The sequence below is a fragment of the Zalophus californianus genome, chromosome 6 (assembly GCF_009762305.2).
Source record: "Zalophus californianus isolate mZalCal1 chromosome 6, mZalCal1.pri.v2, whole genome shotgun sequence".
Taxonomy (NCBI): Eukaryota; Metazoa; Chordata; class Mammalia; order Carnivora; family Otariidae; genus Zalophus; species Zalophus californianus.
Genome location: NC_045600.1, coordinates 90,776,038 through 90,793,128, shown reverse-complemented (window position 1 = coordinate 90,793,128; position 17,091 = coordinate 90,776,038). Strand labels below are relative to the sequence as shown.

At 35.8% G+C, this 17,091-nt stretch overlaps 2 protein-coding genes and 1 long non-coding RNA gene across 6 annotated transcripts in view; 1 reads left to right on the top strand and 2 right to left on the bottom strand.

Moving 5' to 3' along the window:
• FGF7 (fibroblast growth factor 7) overlaps positions 1–5,032 on the bottom strand; it is a 64,625-nt gene extending 59,593 nt beyond the window's left edge. Inside the window, exons 1-2 of one of the 4 annotated variants that reach the window (XM_027569745.2) lie at positions 4,684–5,032; positions 3,540–3,916 (exon numbers count right to left, since the gene is read on the bottom strand). In XM_027569745.2, coding sequence (XP_027425546.1) covers positions 3,540–3,825 — 286 coding nt within the window. In that variant the 5' untranslated portion in view covers positions 3,826–3,916; positions 4,684–5,032. Of the gene's footprint in view, positions 1–3,539; positions 4,096–4,683 lie in introns of all 4 variants that reach the window. The other 3 variants (XM_027569746.2, XM_027569743.2, XM_027569747.2) reach the window with 3 other exon arrangements.
• Positions 1–17,091, top strand: part of FAM227B (family with sequence similarity 227 member B) — a 233,428-nt gene that overhangs the window by 152,803 nt on the left and 63,534 nt on the right. The gene's annotated exons all lie outside the window — the stretch shown is intronic.
• Positions 8,340–17,091, bottom strand: part of LOC113908966 — a 51,713-nt gene continuing 42,961 nt past the window's right edge. Inside the window, exon 3 of the long non-coding RNA XR_003515656.2 lies at positions 8,340–8,430. This is a non-coding gene — a long non-coding RNA (uncharacterized LOC113908966). The remainder of the gene's footprint in view (positions 8,431–17,091) is intronic.

The following is a 17,091-nucleotide window of genomic DNA, read 5'->3' as shown; positions in this document are numbered from 1 at the left end:
CCAGCATCTCCTGGCCTCTCGTGAATTCCTACATTTACATAGTCGGGTCTTACATGTCTATTAGTACAAGTCTTATTTTTGTTGGGTTCCTTGGTGTGCTTTTTCTGCAATTTACTCATTCTAATCTCAATATAAAATATTTCACCATAATTAAGACTGAAGTGAAAACTAATGATGTAATGTATGGTGACTAACACAATAAAATAAAATTAATTTAGAATTAATATTAAAAAAAAGACTGAAGTGAGGTCCTCACAACTCAGGATAGCTTAAGTAATTTTTTAATTCCCTAATGATATGAGACATGAGCTATCATATCCACCTCCCTGCCACTCCCCTTCTCTTCCTCTAGGCCCTCCATCTGTCTACCCCAGCCCAAGTTTCTGGAAACAGAATTATATATACAGATTTTTTACCTCTTCTACTCACTCCAGTCCATTATCTTAGCAATGTCTTATAAGTCACATTTTTATGAAGAAGTTATCCTTCCGTTAGTAAGTAAGCAGTCCTTCAAAACCTATTCATTTCATCAGGTAACTTTCCCCTTCATTCAAAGCAAAGCCGTAAGAATGGAGTGGGGACCTTCTCCTGGTAATGCAGAGAAAACTATGTTTCACACAAGCTAACATCTAACTTTTCATGCAAAATTTTATGATCTAAGATATTTAAATCTATACCATCTTAAAAGACCTCCAAAGAAAGGTGTTCAACAACCACTGAACACATTTAAGGCATCAGAATACTGAAAATGAAATGCAGAGTTTGATTCTGATCTGTCAGACTTCCTGAACTCTGCTGCATTTCACTCTAGTAGACAGTCCAATAACCTTTTACTCTCATTTTAAAAATAGGAAGGAAATATCTTTTGTTCATTCATTCAATTAATGATTGAGGAATGTAAATAGTTTTCATATTTATAATTTCAAGTTTTTTGTTCTTCTTTGACTTCTTAAACAAATTTGGTTGAGCACTTTCTTTGTACCTGGATATAGTAGCTTCAACTTCACATGTGTCAGTTTGCACATTTTATGTATGGGGCATTCACACTTAAAATCAGTAAGGCTGCCCCATAGATAATAGGAAATGACTACCAGAATTCTCTTCTAAGAAGTTATTCTCCATTTATTTTTCAATGAAGCATTTCCTTTTTATTTTAGGATTTCCTAATAGAGAACTGTGAATTAGCTTCTTTTTAACTATGATGAAGCTTGACTGGCTCCTTCCTCAATAGGATAGCAACACACCCTGACAAGGGTTTTAGGGTTTACTTAAAGCATCCCATTGAAAGTTTCTCTTTCCAGGAGAATTCACCACATCAAGAAAGTATACTTATATATACAGCCTATGAAAACCTTATAGAAGTGAAAACTATTTATATAATATATATCCTGTCTTGAAGTACATTGGTATTGTGACATTCTGATTAATGATATAGAATGAATTTCTTTCTTTCTCTCTCTCTCTCCCTTTCACTTTTACTGTAGAATTACAGTAGAGGAGGAATGGTGTACCAAATTGGCTTTATGGTTACTCAAGGTTAATGCTAAATTGTGTTTCAACTATAAAATAAGTTTGGCATCTTGTGTACACTTACAAACACCTGAGTTTCATGGTTTCAAGAAATTTTAACACAAAATAAAACACATACGTGAATGTGTCCCAATTGTATTTTCCATCCCAAATTATTATACATACTGTTCATTTTCACTGGATTTTACATCTAATTTTTCACTTTTTATTATTTGACAAAAGCATTCAAAAGGAATTAGTTGGCATACAGAAGAATTCTACAGTGCTTAGGTCTGATGACCATACGGCTACAATTTCAAATTAGCTCTGACAGTTCATTTATCCTTGAGATAATATTCACCTATCTCATTCAAAGTATGTGGTATTATATAATGAGTACTTAGATTTGTTCACACTTATGTGATATATTCTATGGATTAGAATAGAATAGACTGTAAGAACTAGAAGGTATATTGGAGATCATCTGTACATATCCCACATCTTGGAGATGAAAAAACCGAGAATTGGAAAGAATTAAAAATTGTTCCAGAATTATTCACAGACAGATATTAGACCTATGTGTCTTAACTTCCACCTGGACTCTGTCTCCTCTACCAGATTCCATTATCCATGATAAATCTCAATAATTTTTAAAAAATTGATTATAATCCAAATTCTGTTGCTCACATAGGAGTGATTATCCACAAAACCTTCCTCCAAAGAGTTATTTCTTTACCTAAACTTTAGTATAATCAGAGCAATATTCTAAGACTAACATGATAATTTTATTAATAACAGTAATAATTAATCTATAGTTGTTAATAATCCATTAAGATGGCCTTAGCATTCTATATCAATTATAGTTACAAAGAAGATCCTCTTATTTACATATTGGAAACATAATCCCCCAAATTCCCACTTATTGGTTCATTAATTAAGAAGCCTAAAAACCATTCATTAAACAAGCAACAGAAGTTTCAAGTACTCACTGCAAGCAAAATGTACTGCAAGTACTGAAGCAAATGTTTACACCATCAACCCCATGCCTTCTTTTTCAATTGACTTTAACATACTTAATATTATAAGATGATATAATAATATTGTTCAAGTGCTAGTAATATAAACAAAATTTATTTTCATTCAGGGATTTTAAAGTCTTACTACATATGTTGAGTATTTTACCCCATTGAATTTAAAACTCTTGGAATTGTTTATTAATCATAACTGCTAAATAATAAGTCCAACCCTGCTGATATTTTAACATGAAAAAAAATAACTGAGTTTTGGAGAAAATGTAAGGTACACTAACAGAATCAGGGACATCTCTTCCGACTCACTTTTATTTCCTCCTTCACATTTACATTCCTCTTAAGGTAACATAAAACTATGGCATAGAAGATTTAAAGAAAATGTTAGGAAGAACCTATTTTTTTGTTAGGTAAATAAACAATCTAATACAAACTCATTATGATGTGAACAGATGAGGATACCACAGGTTCCCTTCTATTTTATAACTGTACACAATTGCACAAGTTGCTGAATGCATTTTTGAGCACAGATTGAGTATTTCACACCACAGAAATATTATTTTAAAGAAAATCAAATTACTTTTTGAAATAAATTTTCTGTGCCTCAAACTAATAAGTAGCTTTTGATGAGCATTTACCGAGTACTATTTTAGAGTTCCTAATGAATTTTGCTAGAAGACAGTGAGTCACATTTCAGTGTGAATAATATCATTTACATTTTGCTTAGCTTATAAGCATTTTGAGTTTAGGACATTGGGATTATATTTTCAAATCGGCTTGGGTTATCAGTTCCAACTATTAATATCAGTAGACTTGATGTGTTGCAGTAGATGTTTTTGGAAACATAATTCAATGATCCCCATTTAGAGAAATTAAAAGATGATAGTTAATTTTTTTTCCAAAAAAAAGAGAAAGGAAACCAAGAAAGCCTGTCACTTGAAAAATGATTCTTTCACAGATTAAGGTTTATACACAGTGCTATAAATGAAGGACATTACTTACTGTAACTGTTCTTCATCTCTTGGGTTCCTTTGACTTTGCCTCGTTTATCAATCCTCAGATACCACTGTGTTCGGCAGAAGAGTCTTCTCACTCTTATATCCCCTCCTTCCATGTAATCATAGCTTCTTGTATGTCGCTCAGGGCTGGAACAGTTCACATTTGTAGCCATTTGCTCTGGAGTCATGTCATTGCAAGCTAAAGCTATAGTGCCCACTAGACAGATAATGTGAAAGCATGATCTGTAGAGCAAAGTTGGCAGGATCCATGTCAGTATCCATTTGCGCATTATAGTGTAGTGCTCCGGGTGTTCATGAATAACATAATGAAAATTAAATCTTGAGTTGATTGTTGCTCCTAGGTCACTGACCTCTTCCTATCTGTGAATTGTAGATTGATTTAAGAAAGAGTAGTTGTCTTTTTCCAAACTGTTATCCTTATCTCTTTAGGTCCTGATAACAATACAGGATTCCTCCTTAAATAACTCGCTGTTGGTGTTTCCTTATAAAAACAGGTTGTAATAAGCTCAGTTGCTGCGACACTGTTTACTACTTGACTTCTGTTTGCAATGAGAGATTCAGAATAGGGAAGGGAGGGGAGGGGAAGATGAAAAATTGTGTGTATAAATCTCAGTGGGTAAATAGTATTATAACAACAGTGCAGTTTGTACTGTGAAGGCACACTTAAAACAGCCTTCACCGAGGATGTCAACATCTTCATCTCCCTCTATGTAGATTTATAGACGTTATGCATTACCAGAGACAAACCAGAATATGACTGAACCATTTATTCCGGTTGCTATTTGGTAAGAAACATTCGCAGTTTAGAGCCATTGATTTAAATTAAGTCCTGAAATCTCTTGTTAACAAAGTACAAATGCTTTCCCTAGATTTGTTTATTGTATGCTTTTATGTTTGTGGTTAATCGGTTATTTTCTCCTGAACTACCCACATTTCTCAAGTTAAATGCCAGTATTGTCTGGAAAACTTCAACCTTATCTTTATGTAAGTTCTACAGGCATAATTACTACAGATAATTACATGGCTCAAAAGTCTGGTAACTGTACTTTTCCCCTCAGCACTAAAACCAGAGAAAGAAGTAAACTACCATTCAGCATTATTTTTAAAGACAAATAATAGTAACTTACTTGTTCTGTTGATAACAGCTGGATACACAAGCATTCCATGTCTGTTGTCTGCCTTGTGCAACTTGAGCCTCTCTACTGTAGCTACAAACTATTTTTCAGCTGAGAAATTCTCCAGCAGAATCATAATTGTTTCCATAAATCAAGAGGCAAGAGGATTTTCTCTCTGTGTGAGCGCGTGTATGCTTGTGTGTGTGTGTGTGTGTGTGTGTGTGGAGCCTTTTTATTCAGGGCTTTTCGATAAATACCTTTGCTGACCTCATTGGAAGCAATTAAAACTTAACCAGTGAGCTGTTAGTTGAATACAACGGCAAGAATAAAGGAGGCTCATATAGTATTCATTCAATGGTCATGAGAGGGAGCTATGAACATGGTTTATGCCTAAATCTACCAGTGGGTACCTACTTTGTAGAAATAGATCTCTGATTCTGAAGCAGTCAAAAGGGGAAAGGGAATTTTTTACACCATCTTTACAACATCGGAGTTGTATATAAGCTGAAAAATATTCCTTTGAACATATATAAAAGGGACTTCTGCTAGTTAGAAAACCTTTTCCATAGCTTTACGATATGTGCATTTCTACTGTTACTTCTTCGCACTCAGAACTTTAGAACAAAACTAGCCTGTGTTAATTAACTCACCTCTTAGTGTTCTAAAGCACTATGTGGCCAAGTTAAGTGCGTATCTTTTCATACAGAGGTATTTCACCATGGTATATGAGTATAATTTTTAGATTTTATATTCCTAGACTGAAAGTGAAAAGACCTAGTTTCTTATTTGAGCTGAGCCACTAATTACCAGTATGACTTTGGGCAAGTCACTGGGCATTTCTGAGTCTCAGCTACTACATTTGTAAAATTAGTGCATTAGTCTAAATGATTCTATGCTGCCTTGTAGTTTTAAAATTCTGTGACTTTGACTTGTACTAACTACTAATATAAGGAAGAGGATGTATACTTTTAAAAATTATAATCCTTGAAAATTAAAAATAAAGAAAATGGTTTTACACTGGTTATCAGTGTTTGACTCTTGCCTCAATAAGAATATTAGCACAATAAATAAATGTTTATCTAAGGATGGAATTATAAGAGCTATAGTTAACGTAAATAAGAGAAAGCTATTGTAGTTTCCAACATGAGTTAATCCTCCCCTTTACTTCCTATTCTGGCATTATATGTTCTAGTGTTTTATTAGATACTTGCTGCAAAATAATTGCATTATAAATCTAAATCAATATTTAGGAATGTTTTTTGAAATTCGCTTTCCCATGTTAATACCCCCAACACACACACACACACACACACACACACACACACACACACACACACACAGCTTGAAATGCACTATTTTACCACCAGGTGGTGCATGTAGACCAAATAGGAAAAAGAAATTAAGTCCTTTCAATCAGATTATAGTGTATGTGATTTCTATGCTTTTGGGGAACAGACTCAAGAGCATGGAATAGTCTAAATGTACCCAGTTACTCTTTGGGCACCAGATTTTGAAATTTTTAAGTTTACTAGAGCAGAGGAGGGTGGGCCCTTCTCTAATTGCATCTGTTGAACAGGTCACTGTAAAATACTCTACCATGTATTTCTCCAAAAGGAGAAAGAGGAGAAGGGAAAGAAAGTATGATGCTACTGTGTTCTGAATCACAGCCCTACAGGCAACCATAAGGAGCAGTGTCAGAACTCCTAGAACTTGGATATTCTCTCTAAAGAAGTGAAAATTATTAACAGTCAGTTCACATGTAAAGATATTCAAGAGCTACTAAATCCATCTGTTCCACACTGACCATACAGATTTTAAACTAAGGAATCAATAGATTAAAAGTCAAAATTCCATAATTAAATGCTCAAGACTTAAAAGAAATGGATACTTTGTTGATAAAGACTGCTAGAGCCTCCTTAAAATCCTGCTCTATAGGGTTAACTGTAAAATTGGAAACAAAGCACAAAATTGTGATCTATTCACTTTAAGTTCATTAGATGCTATTGTACTCTGTGATTTGAAAATATAATCCCCATAATATTAACAAGTGGCTTAATTTCAACAAGGAAACTATATTTAAATCTTTTGATTATCAGGACGCCTGAGTGGCTCAGTTGATTAAGCATCTGCCTTCGGCTCAGGTCATGATCCCAAGTCCTGGGACGGAGTCCCACTTCTGACTCCCACTTCCTGCTCCTTGCTCAGCGGGGAGCCTGCTTCTCCCTCTGCCCCACCCCCTGCTCATGCTCTCCCGCACTCTCTGACAAATAAATTAAAAAAATCTCTTCTAAAGAAAAATTAAAAATAAATAAATAAATAAGTAAAACTAATTTTTGATTATCCGTTTTCCTAATGGAAAATAATTAATTCAAGATAGGCCCACAACCTGTTTCACTAGCACCACAGCTGTAATGAAGACTTCACTTATGCCCTTATTATACTTATACTTCAAGAAGTATTCTCCAGAAACCAAGAGTAACTTTAGGTATCTCTAGATGGGGTAACACTCTGTTTTTTTTTAATTTTATTTTATTTAAATTCAATTAATTAACATATAATGTATTATTAGTTTCAGAGGCAGAGCTCAGTGATTCATCAGTTGCATACAACACCCAGCACTCATTACATCATGTGCCCTCCTTTCTGCCCATCACCCTGTTACCCCATCCCCCCACAACCTCCACTCCAGCAACCCTCAGTTTGTTTCCTGTAGCTAAGAGTCTCTTGTGATTTTTCTCCCTCTCTGATTTCATCTTATTTTATTTTTCCCTCCCTTCCCCTATGATCCTCTGTTTTGCTTCTTACAGTCCACATATGAGTGACATCAAATAATAATTGTCTTTCTCTAATTGACTTATTTCGCTTAGCATAATACCCTCTAGTTCCATCCACATCGTTGCATATGGTAAGATTTCATTTTTGAAGGCTGAGTAATATTCCATTGTGTGTGTGTGTGTGTGTGTGTGTGTGTGTGTGTGTGTACCACATCTTCTTTATCCATTCGTCTGTCAATGGACATCTGGGCTCTTTCCATAATTTGGCTATTGTGGACATTGCTGCTATAAACATTGGGGTACAGGTGCCCTTTTGGATCACTATGTTTGTATCCTTTGGGTAAATACCTACTAGTGCAATTGCTGGGTCATAGGGTAGTTTTTTGGAGGAACCTCCATACTGTTTTCCAGAGTGGCTGTACCAGCTTGCATTCCCACCAGCAGTATAAGAGGGTTCCCTGTTTTCTGCATCCTCGCCAATATCTGTCATTTCCTGACTGGTTAATTTTAACCATTCTGACTGGTGTGAGGTGGTATCTCATTGTGGTTTTGATTTGTATTTCCCTGATACTGAGTGATGTTGAGCATTTTTTCATGTGTCTGTTGGCCATTTGGATGTCTTCTTTGGAAAAATGTTTGTTCATGTCTTCTGCCCATTTTTCATCTTATGAGAGAAAGTCACCATCATAGAGTACTATATAGAAAAGTTACATGGTGCTATGAGTGTCCACAACAGGTGGCAGTAGGGAAACTTTCCCTGAAGTAATGCCAGTAAAGCTGTAATTTAAAGGGTGAGTGGGAATTAAGCAGGTGAACAGGTACCTGTAAATGTACAAAGACCCTGTATTTAAAGAGAACATGTTTTTTCAATGATGAAACACCAGTATGGTTTTATTAAAGGGAATGAAAAGGACTGCGGTGCATGGAGAGGCGGGAGAGGCAGGCAGGATCCTGTTGTGCTATGTTAGGGAGTCTGATCTTCACCCTAAAAGCAATAAGAAGCCATTAGAGCATGTTAAGCAAAAGGGTGACATCAGAAATAAGTTTATGTAATATTAAATTATGTTCATTTATCTTGTTTATTCTATTCTTCATATTTTCAAAAAGATAGCCAAACTTTGTAATTTGAAAGGAAAGATGGGGGAGGAAAAATGTCACATACACTTCCCGAGTTGGATAAAGCCTGAATCCACCTCACGGGGTTGTGCTAAGTACTGTGAAAGGAGCATGGAGAAGTCTACTTGGGGAGCCAAGCTCCCACATTTCTGGAAACACTGTAGCACACAGCAGAAGCAGCAAAGCTCCAGAGAGTAAGGATTGCCTCATGTCTAAACAGATGGGGCCCTAAGCACCCCTCAAAGATTTCCCTTGTTTCGAAAAGAAATCTGAAAGCAGCAGGAAGCCCATACCTGAAGGAACTGTGTGAGAAGAGTCAGGGAACGCCCAGAAGAAACAAGAGTAGACAAATGACTCAAAAACCAGAGGGCCTTGCCTTGTCTCTAAATCCTACCCCATCTTGAGGCAGAAGAGAGTAACCCAGGGCCAATGGAGCTTAAGTTTTTTACCGTCCTGGGGGGTACCATTCTCAAATTTGAAACAAGGTTGATTTATAAACATAAATTTATATGTTATTTCTTGCATATTTGAGATTATGGTCCAAGACCTACTTCTATTATGTTCCCACAGCTAGCATCACACTATGGATTTATCTTCATCTTTTCTCCTGTCAGTTCCTTTCCATAATTTTTTTTCCATTCCATAAATTTAGCCCCTACTTTGGATTATGCCATACAACCAATATTACTTACTTCCTTGATCTACTCACTAAACAAATATTTATCAAATAGCTACTTGGTACCGGATGTTGTCCTAGAGTTTTGGAGATACAATGGTGAATACTCTGGAAGAAATTTTCCAGGAGAATACTCTGACCTTACAGAGTATGCATTCCAGTGAGGGAACAAACATAAACACATAAATCTGTGGTGTAAGTTGGGGGTGGATATTAGGATGCAAAGAAGATATTCAAGGAGATAGGGGTAAATGAGTAGAGGGACCTACTTCAAGTAGAAATGTCCTGTCTGGGGAGGCAAATTTTAAGCTTCCTGGAACTTCGAAGAAATGAAAGAAGGTCAATGTATATGAAGTCCATGGGCAATGGGAGAATAGTGAGAGGTAAATGAAACTGAAAAAGTAGGCAGAGGCCAGATCCTAAAGAACTTTGAAGGTCATGGTAATAGGAGTTTTGGTTTATTCTAAGTGTAATAGGAAGTTGAAGTATAGGTGTGTCTGCTCCAAACCTGATGGACCTGGGCAAAGACAGTGGTTCAAACCCAGGAGTAAAATCTCAAAAGTAAATGAGCAAGGCTGGATCCCTATAAATCCTGTCATGTAAACTTTGTGGTTATTCTTGGCATAATGCCCTAACATTTTAAAACTAATTGTATATAAGGTACAGAATCTGAGTCATATGTTCAAAACTGTGGTGTGCCTATGACTCAACTATATAAATATCTCAGTTTACAAATATAACTTGACTTTTTGTGTCTCTGTCTATAAAAGTTTGTTTTATTTAATATTTATAAAAAATTCTCTGAAATGCTAATCTAAAGTTAAAGTTCTTCAAAATATATTTTTACTTTTCTGAATTACTATGCAAGTTTAGACCTAGAGCAAGACCTCTAGAGTTATTAGTTTTTTTTTCAGTTTGGAAATTTCTATATAATGAAGTTATATTATGCAGTTCACTCTTAATTGGCTTGACTCCACTTAAATTAATGCTTGACTTTACAAAGAAGCCATCTCCTTGATTCAGTGCTATACATTAGTGCCTAGTTTTGACAGCACAGTGCCACTCTAACAGTTGAAAAGCATTATAATGGGTAGGGAGAGAATTTTGCTTCACCCCTAGGAGAATATCATGAAAAACAACAAAGACCCTGTGCAATTAGGGTTATTACATTCTTTGCTTTAAGTTGTCATTCTTTGGCTCCACATTCATTGTCTACATAGCAAGGCAGCAAAATATGAGGTAAAACTAGCAGCAAAAATTTTTTAAAATATTTCATAAATGTCAATGTGTTAATAACAAAATTGTTTTATTTTTTAATTCATTAGCTTTAAAACCAGGACTTTTTAGCAGCAAATGAATTTTTCTTTTTTTTAAGATTTGTTTATTTATTTGAGAGAGAGAGTGCACACACATGGCGAGAGTGGAGGGGGAGAGACAGAGGGAGAAGGAGAGAGAAACTCAAGCAGACTCCTAGCTGAGTGCTCAATATCCTGACCATGAGATCACAACCTGAACTAAAACCAAAAGTCGGCTACCCAACTGACTTTGCCACCCAGACACCCCAACAGCAGAGGAAATTTTCAATCAAACAGCAGAAGGAGGCAGAATAAAGATAATTATGATAGCAAAGAAAGAGAAGACTGTTAATGGAGTTCAACAATTTTAGTATGAAGATACATCCATAAAAAGCCAAGTATCCATTAAATTATAAGTTCTTATAAACCTGCAGCTAACAAAATGACTCATGTATAAGAGAAAGGGGGTTAATACTTCTCCTTAGGCTTCTCTTCAAGCTAAACATTCTTGCTATCTTTAAATATTACTCAAATTTTCCTCTCGATGGTATTTAATATTAATTTAGTCATACTTAGTCCTCCTTCTTCATCTAATCAATTCCAAAAGTTATCAATTCTACCACCACAACTTCTTCCACACCTGTTTCTTCCTATCAATTATCACCTTCACATCCTAAGGCAAGTAATTGTTTTTTCTCATGTCAACTCTATTTCTAAGTCACCTCCTTGCATCTCCTCCTTCCGACCTCTAACCCATTTTATGCATTGCTCTCAGGTTAATCTTTCTAAAGCACAGTTGTAATCATATTATTTTTCTGCACAAAAGTCCTCAGTAACACCCCCATTTTCCCTGAATAAAACTGTAGTCTTCTTCTTCTCATATAAAATCTTCTGTTCCCAACATCCTCTGTGGTCCTCAATATTTCTCAAACAATACTCTCTCACTAGATTTGGGATGAAGGGAGATATACCTCCCCCCCTTCTCTTCTTGGTAGGGAAAGGGACTAACAGAGAAGAAATCCTCCTCAATCATAGGGGAAGACAGGGAAAAAAATGAAACAAGAAGAAACCAGAGAGGGACACAAACCATAAGAGACTCTTAAACTCAGGAAACAAACTGAGGGTTGCTGGAGTGGAGGGTGGTGGGAGGGATGGGGTGGCTGGGTGATGGACATTGGGGAGGGTATGTGCTATGGTGAGCGCTGTGAATTGTGTAAGACTGATGAATCACAGACCTGTACCCCTGAAACAAATAATGCAATATATGTTAATAAAAAAAAAAAAGAAATCCTCCTCACAAATCCTCTCTCTCTACCTTCTCTCCCCACTCTCTCTCCCTTACTTCTTATATCTTCAGTCTGCATGAGGGATCCAAGAATCATATTATCAGATATTTCCTTTGAAATTTTACATATTGAGTTTTCAGTGATGCAATAAAATCCTTGATCCTATTTATTCTGTTAACTCAACTAATTACTTCAAATCATCACTTACTATGTATTTACATAATATGCAAATATAATAGAAGATAAGCAAAGTCCCTGACTTCACGGAACTTAAGTTATGGAGGAGGGGACACATAAAAAGAATTCTGATGACATTGCAGGAAGAAATAAATAGGTTACTATGGTAGTACATAACACAATAGAAAAGGGAAGAAAGGGGTTGTTGGAATCTGGGCACAGAAGGCTTTTCTGACAAGGTAACATTTAAGCTGAGATCTGAAGGATAGGAAGAAATCAGAATGGTAGCCTAGGGGTGCCTGTGTGGCTCAGTTGGTTAAGTGTCTGCCTTCAGTTGAGGTCATGATCCCAGGGTCCTGGGATCGAGCCCCACATCGGGCTCCCTGCTCAGCAGGCGCCTGCTTCTCTCTCTCCCACTGCCACTCCCCCTGCTTGTGCTCTCTTGCTCTCTCTTTCTCTCAAATAAATAAATAAATAAATAAAATCTTAAAAAAATAATAAAAGAAGAAGAAAGAAGTGGCAGCCCATTCCAGGTAAAGGTAACAGGGAAAACAAAAGCTCTGAGGTGAAAATTAGTTTAGTGTGTTCTAGAAATTAAAAGGTGACAGAATAACTGGAGCATAGTGAACAAGGGGAAAATTAGGTGTTATGAAACCAATGTATGTAGGGTCTTGATACCAACAGCAGGAATTTTTGGATTTGATCCTAGGTATAATGGGTTATGATCAGTGAGTCATGTGATCATTCTAAAACCATGAAGAATGGTTTAAAGAATGGCAAAAGCTGAAATAAGGAAACCAGTTAGGAGGCTATGGCTGTAATCCATGTTGGAGGTGATGATGACCTAGACTAGGATTGTGGATGGAGAGAGTGAAAGAAGTGGGCAGATCGTCTTCGGCCATACCACTCTGAAAGTGCCTGATCTCCTCTGATTTCGGAAGCTAGGCAGGGTTGGGCCTGCTTAGTACTTGGAAGGGAGAAGTGGGCAGATCAATGTTGGAGACAAAGCTTGATGATGGATTCAATCTGAGAGACAAGGAGGAGTCAAGATTCAATTCCAGATATCTGACATTTGCAACAGGATAAATAGTAGTACCGTTTTGCATAGCTAAGGAAGCCTGCGAGAGCAATGGATGGGAAAATCAGGCAGTTGGAAAGTCTAGCTAAGGGGAATGGTATAAACCAAAGCTCTACTCGGTCTGGATTGGAGCGGTCTGGGCCTCTTACTCCCTTGAAATGAGAACCAGTAAGCATCTTGCAAATCAATTACCACAAAAATGTGGAAGTAGAAACAGAATCTCTTTTTAAGGAACTCTGGTGCAAAAGGAAAGTTTTTCTCATGGCAGTATTAAGTATTTTGATGAAAATGTTAAGGGCCATCCTCCCTCATTTTTCTAATTATGAATGTCTCTGACCCTCAAAATATCATAGGCCCCATGAAGTGATCAGAACCCAAGCTATGTTATTGTAAAAGCCAAAAGCAGTTTTATTCTTTGATTTCAGCCATAAGTGGGTTTTAAGTTTGTCAAAATGTAGGTTAGGGTACAGTGTTCATTCAATTCTTGTGACACTGAGAAAGAAGTTTCTTAATAACAATGTTGGCATTTTAAAAACAAATCAATACTTAGTACCTCTCTGATTATTTTACCTAAAAGAAAATTGCTTCTATAGTCTATATTTCCTTCTGTAGAAAAAAATGCTAATAGAGGAATGTTGGAGTAGAGTAGTTCACATCAGCATGTAGATTACACAACAAAAAGAATATGTTAAAAACTAAAATTTTGCCTAATGGCAAGAAAATAGGTTAATTTGGGGGGACAAAAGAACAACTATATCATTCATTTGGTAGTGCCAAAAGAACAATAAAACAAGACTGATTTCTTTCTAATAGAATTTTTTGACTACACATGACTATAGCTTTGGTTTCCTAGCCTAAGTAGCTTGAAAGTTGGAAACATTGTATCATGAATTTAGAAAGGTGCTAAATTAGTGAAAATCCAAATTATAGCATATTTTAAAAGCAGTACTGTTTATTAATGCCAAGTACTATATTTGTAATAAATCAAACTGTTACCTGGTTTAATTTATCCATAAGACAAATATGGAAATAGCTTATCAGCTTCTGCAAATGTGGATATGGAAGTACTGAAAGATATTTGAAAATTGCTTTCTCTCAAATATTTTTAAATTTCCCATGATAACTGATTTATCTTACTAATTTGCACTATCTGGGAAATTTCTGCAAAGCAAAAAGATAAATTTCAATCCAAACTCAATTTGAATGCTAGCAAATTTTGAATTTAGGGACTCCAAATGAATGAAGTTTTACTATATTTTAAAATATGTTGGGGTGCCTGGCTTGCTCAGTTGGTGGAGTGTGTCACTCTTGATCTAGGGGTTGTGGGTTCGAGCCCCACATTGGGGATAGAGATTATTTGGAAATAAAATCTTAAAAAAATAATAAGCTATTCTAAGATAGGATGCTTTATTAGGATAACATTCATTTTATTATTTTTCCCTTCAATAAATAAAATTAAAAGAGGATAATTCTAGCTCGTAGTACAACTAAAGGGCTAATTAAAGACAATTCATAAGTGGTAATGAAATTATTTATGATGTACTCCTCCCTTCCCTCCCTTCATGCCTTCCATTTCATTTTATTCCACTCAGAATGTTGACATATTATGGTAATAAGGATACTTTATTTCTAACATAATCAAATATAAAGCCAAGAAGCAAACTCAAAAACATCAGAAACATTATTGTTCTTTTTACCCCTCAAAAAGGAAGATAAAGGATAAAAAAAAATTCTGGATTATTTTATTGTAACCAGATCATGTCATATTTTAAGCTTAAAAGGGGATATTTTTTTCTTTCCACAATGGTCCTCATCTCATTAGTACTTATTCCCTTTAGACTGAGAGACATCTTGTCCTGCTTTTTACTTTCTTAGTTTACAGGTGAAATTAAATTATGCTGTTTCCTTGGAGATACCACATGCTTACAGAGATTTCAAAATTTTTGGTACTGTTTTAAATTCTGAAGCTGTTTCTTAACCTATTTGTCCTCCTCCCCTTTCTCTCTGCATTTTTCTTCTCCATATTTTTTTAAAGATTTTATTTATTTATTTATTTGAGAGAGAGAGAGAGAGAGTGAGAGAGCACAGGAGCGGGGTGGAGGGGGGAGAGAGAAGCAGACTCCCCACTGAGCTGGGAGCCCGTTGTGGGGCTGAATTCCAGGACCCTGGGACCATGACCTGAGCCAGAGGTACATGTTTAACCGACTGAGCCACCCAGGCGCCCCTCTCCTCCACATTTTTTATTCTCTTTTCCTCTCTCTTTCTGTCTCTTGCTCTTTCTCTTTCTCACTCATAAATGCACACATGTACACTCTTTCTGTGATACTTATGCTTCAAGTTTCTGGAAACCTCCTTAGCTCATTCTAATATTAATATTCTACTTGTTTATCTTTTTTTTTTTTTTCAGTAAAGTCCTGAAAAACACATCTGGTTTCTATTCTAATCATACTCCTCTGAGAATAACTTCATATTATGGAAGTCAAACAATTCTCAAATAATAACCCATAATGATGCAACCTCTGGTGACTTAAACCTTTATCCAGTAATTTTAAAGGAGCCATTCATCGAGTCTTACTTGGCAGGCTTTTTGTTTTTTTCAGGTAAAGTTTATGGAGGTAGGGTTTGTATGGGCAATCATTTAAAGCAAATTAATATTTGGAAATGTAGTTTTTCAGAAGAGAAATCTCAGAAACTGAACATAGAAAATGATCCACTCTTCTCATTAGCAATTCACTTTTAAGAGTCCACAGTTAATGACACATATAAAATGTCATGGGATTGAGAAGATAGCACAATTTGTGTATGATTTACCAGCATTACTCCCCATGTTCTCTGCTCTCTGTTCTGTCCTCCTTTCTAAGTTCAGTGTTGCTGAGCACTTCACAATCTCACTTACCCCTCCAGTGACCTTATGACATTGGTGTTCACTGTCCATTTTACAGCTGAAGACACAGGTTCAAAGTCACATTGTTAGAAAGGAACTGTTGCAGGTCTGTGTTATTTATCCCCTTGTTACTCAAAAGACAATTCCACAGACTAGTAGCATCACCAATACCTGTGATATTGTTAGGCCCCAGACCTAATAAAGTAAAAACCGGATTTTAGAAAGATTCCCAGGTTTGTATTTAACCTTATTTTTTGTATATATATAAGTTTTTCTTTCTTTAAATTTTGGGATACAGTCTCTTCTAACAGACCAAAATATACCCTAAATCTAGTGTATGACATTGTCCTAGTCCCCTGCCTGATCACATTCTTTGTTTTTAATTTTTTTTCAACCAACTTCTTATATTATCGATTCCTTTTTTAAAATCTTTTTTACTTTTCATCTTTACACTCATATTCCATCCCTTCATCGCATTTACCCTTATTTTTGTATATATGTTTTTCTTTCTTTAAAATTTTGGTAGGCAGTTTCTTGCCTCCCAAAATCTAGTGTGTGGCTCTGTTATTTTCACCAGCCAGATCATATTCTTTTTTTTTCCCCCTTTCATTTCCCCCCGGTTATGGGTCTCTTCTGATTTGCTTAGTGTATATTTTTCTGGGGTTGTGGTTACCCTTTTAGCATTTTTTAGCATTTTGTTCTCTCATTCATCTATTCTCCTCTGGACAAAATGACAAGACGAAAAAAATCACCTCAACAAAAAGAACAAGATGCTGTACCAACTGCCAAGGACCTACTCAATACAGACATTAATAAGATGTCAGAACTAGAGTTCAGAATGATGATTATAGAGATACTAGCTGGGCTTGAAAAAAGCATAGAAAATACTAGAGAATCCCTTTCTGGAGAAATAAAAGAACTAAAATCTAACCAAGTCAAAATCAAAAAGGCTATTAATGAGGTGCAATCAAAAATGGAGGCTCTAACTGCTAGGATAAAAGAGGCAGAAGAGAGAATTAGCGATATAGAAGACCATATGATGGAAAATAAAGAAGCTGAGAGAAAGAGAGATAAACAACTACTGGATCATGAGGGGAAAATTCGAGAGATAAGTGATACCATAAAGCAAAACAA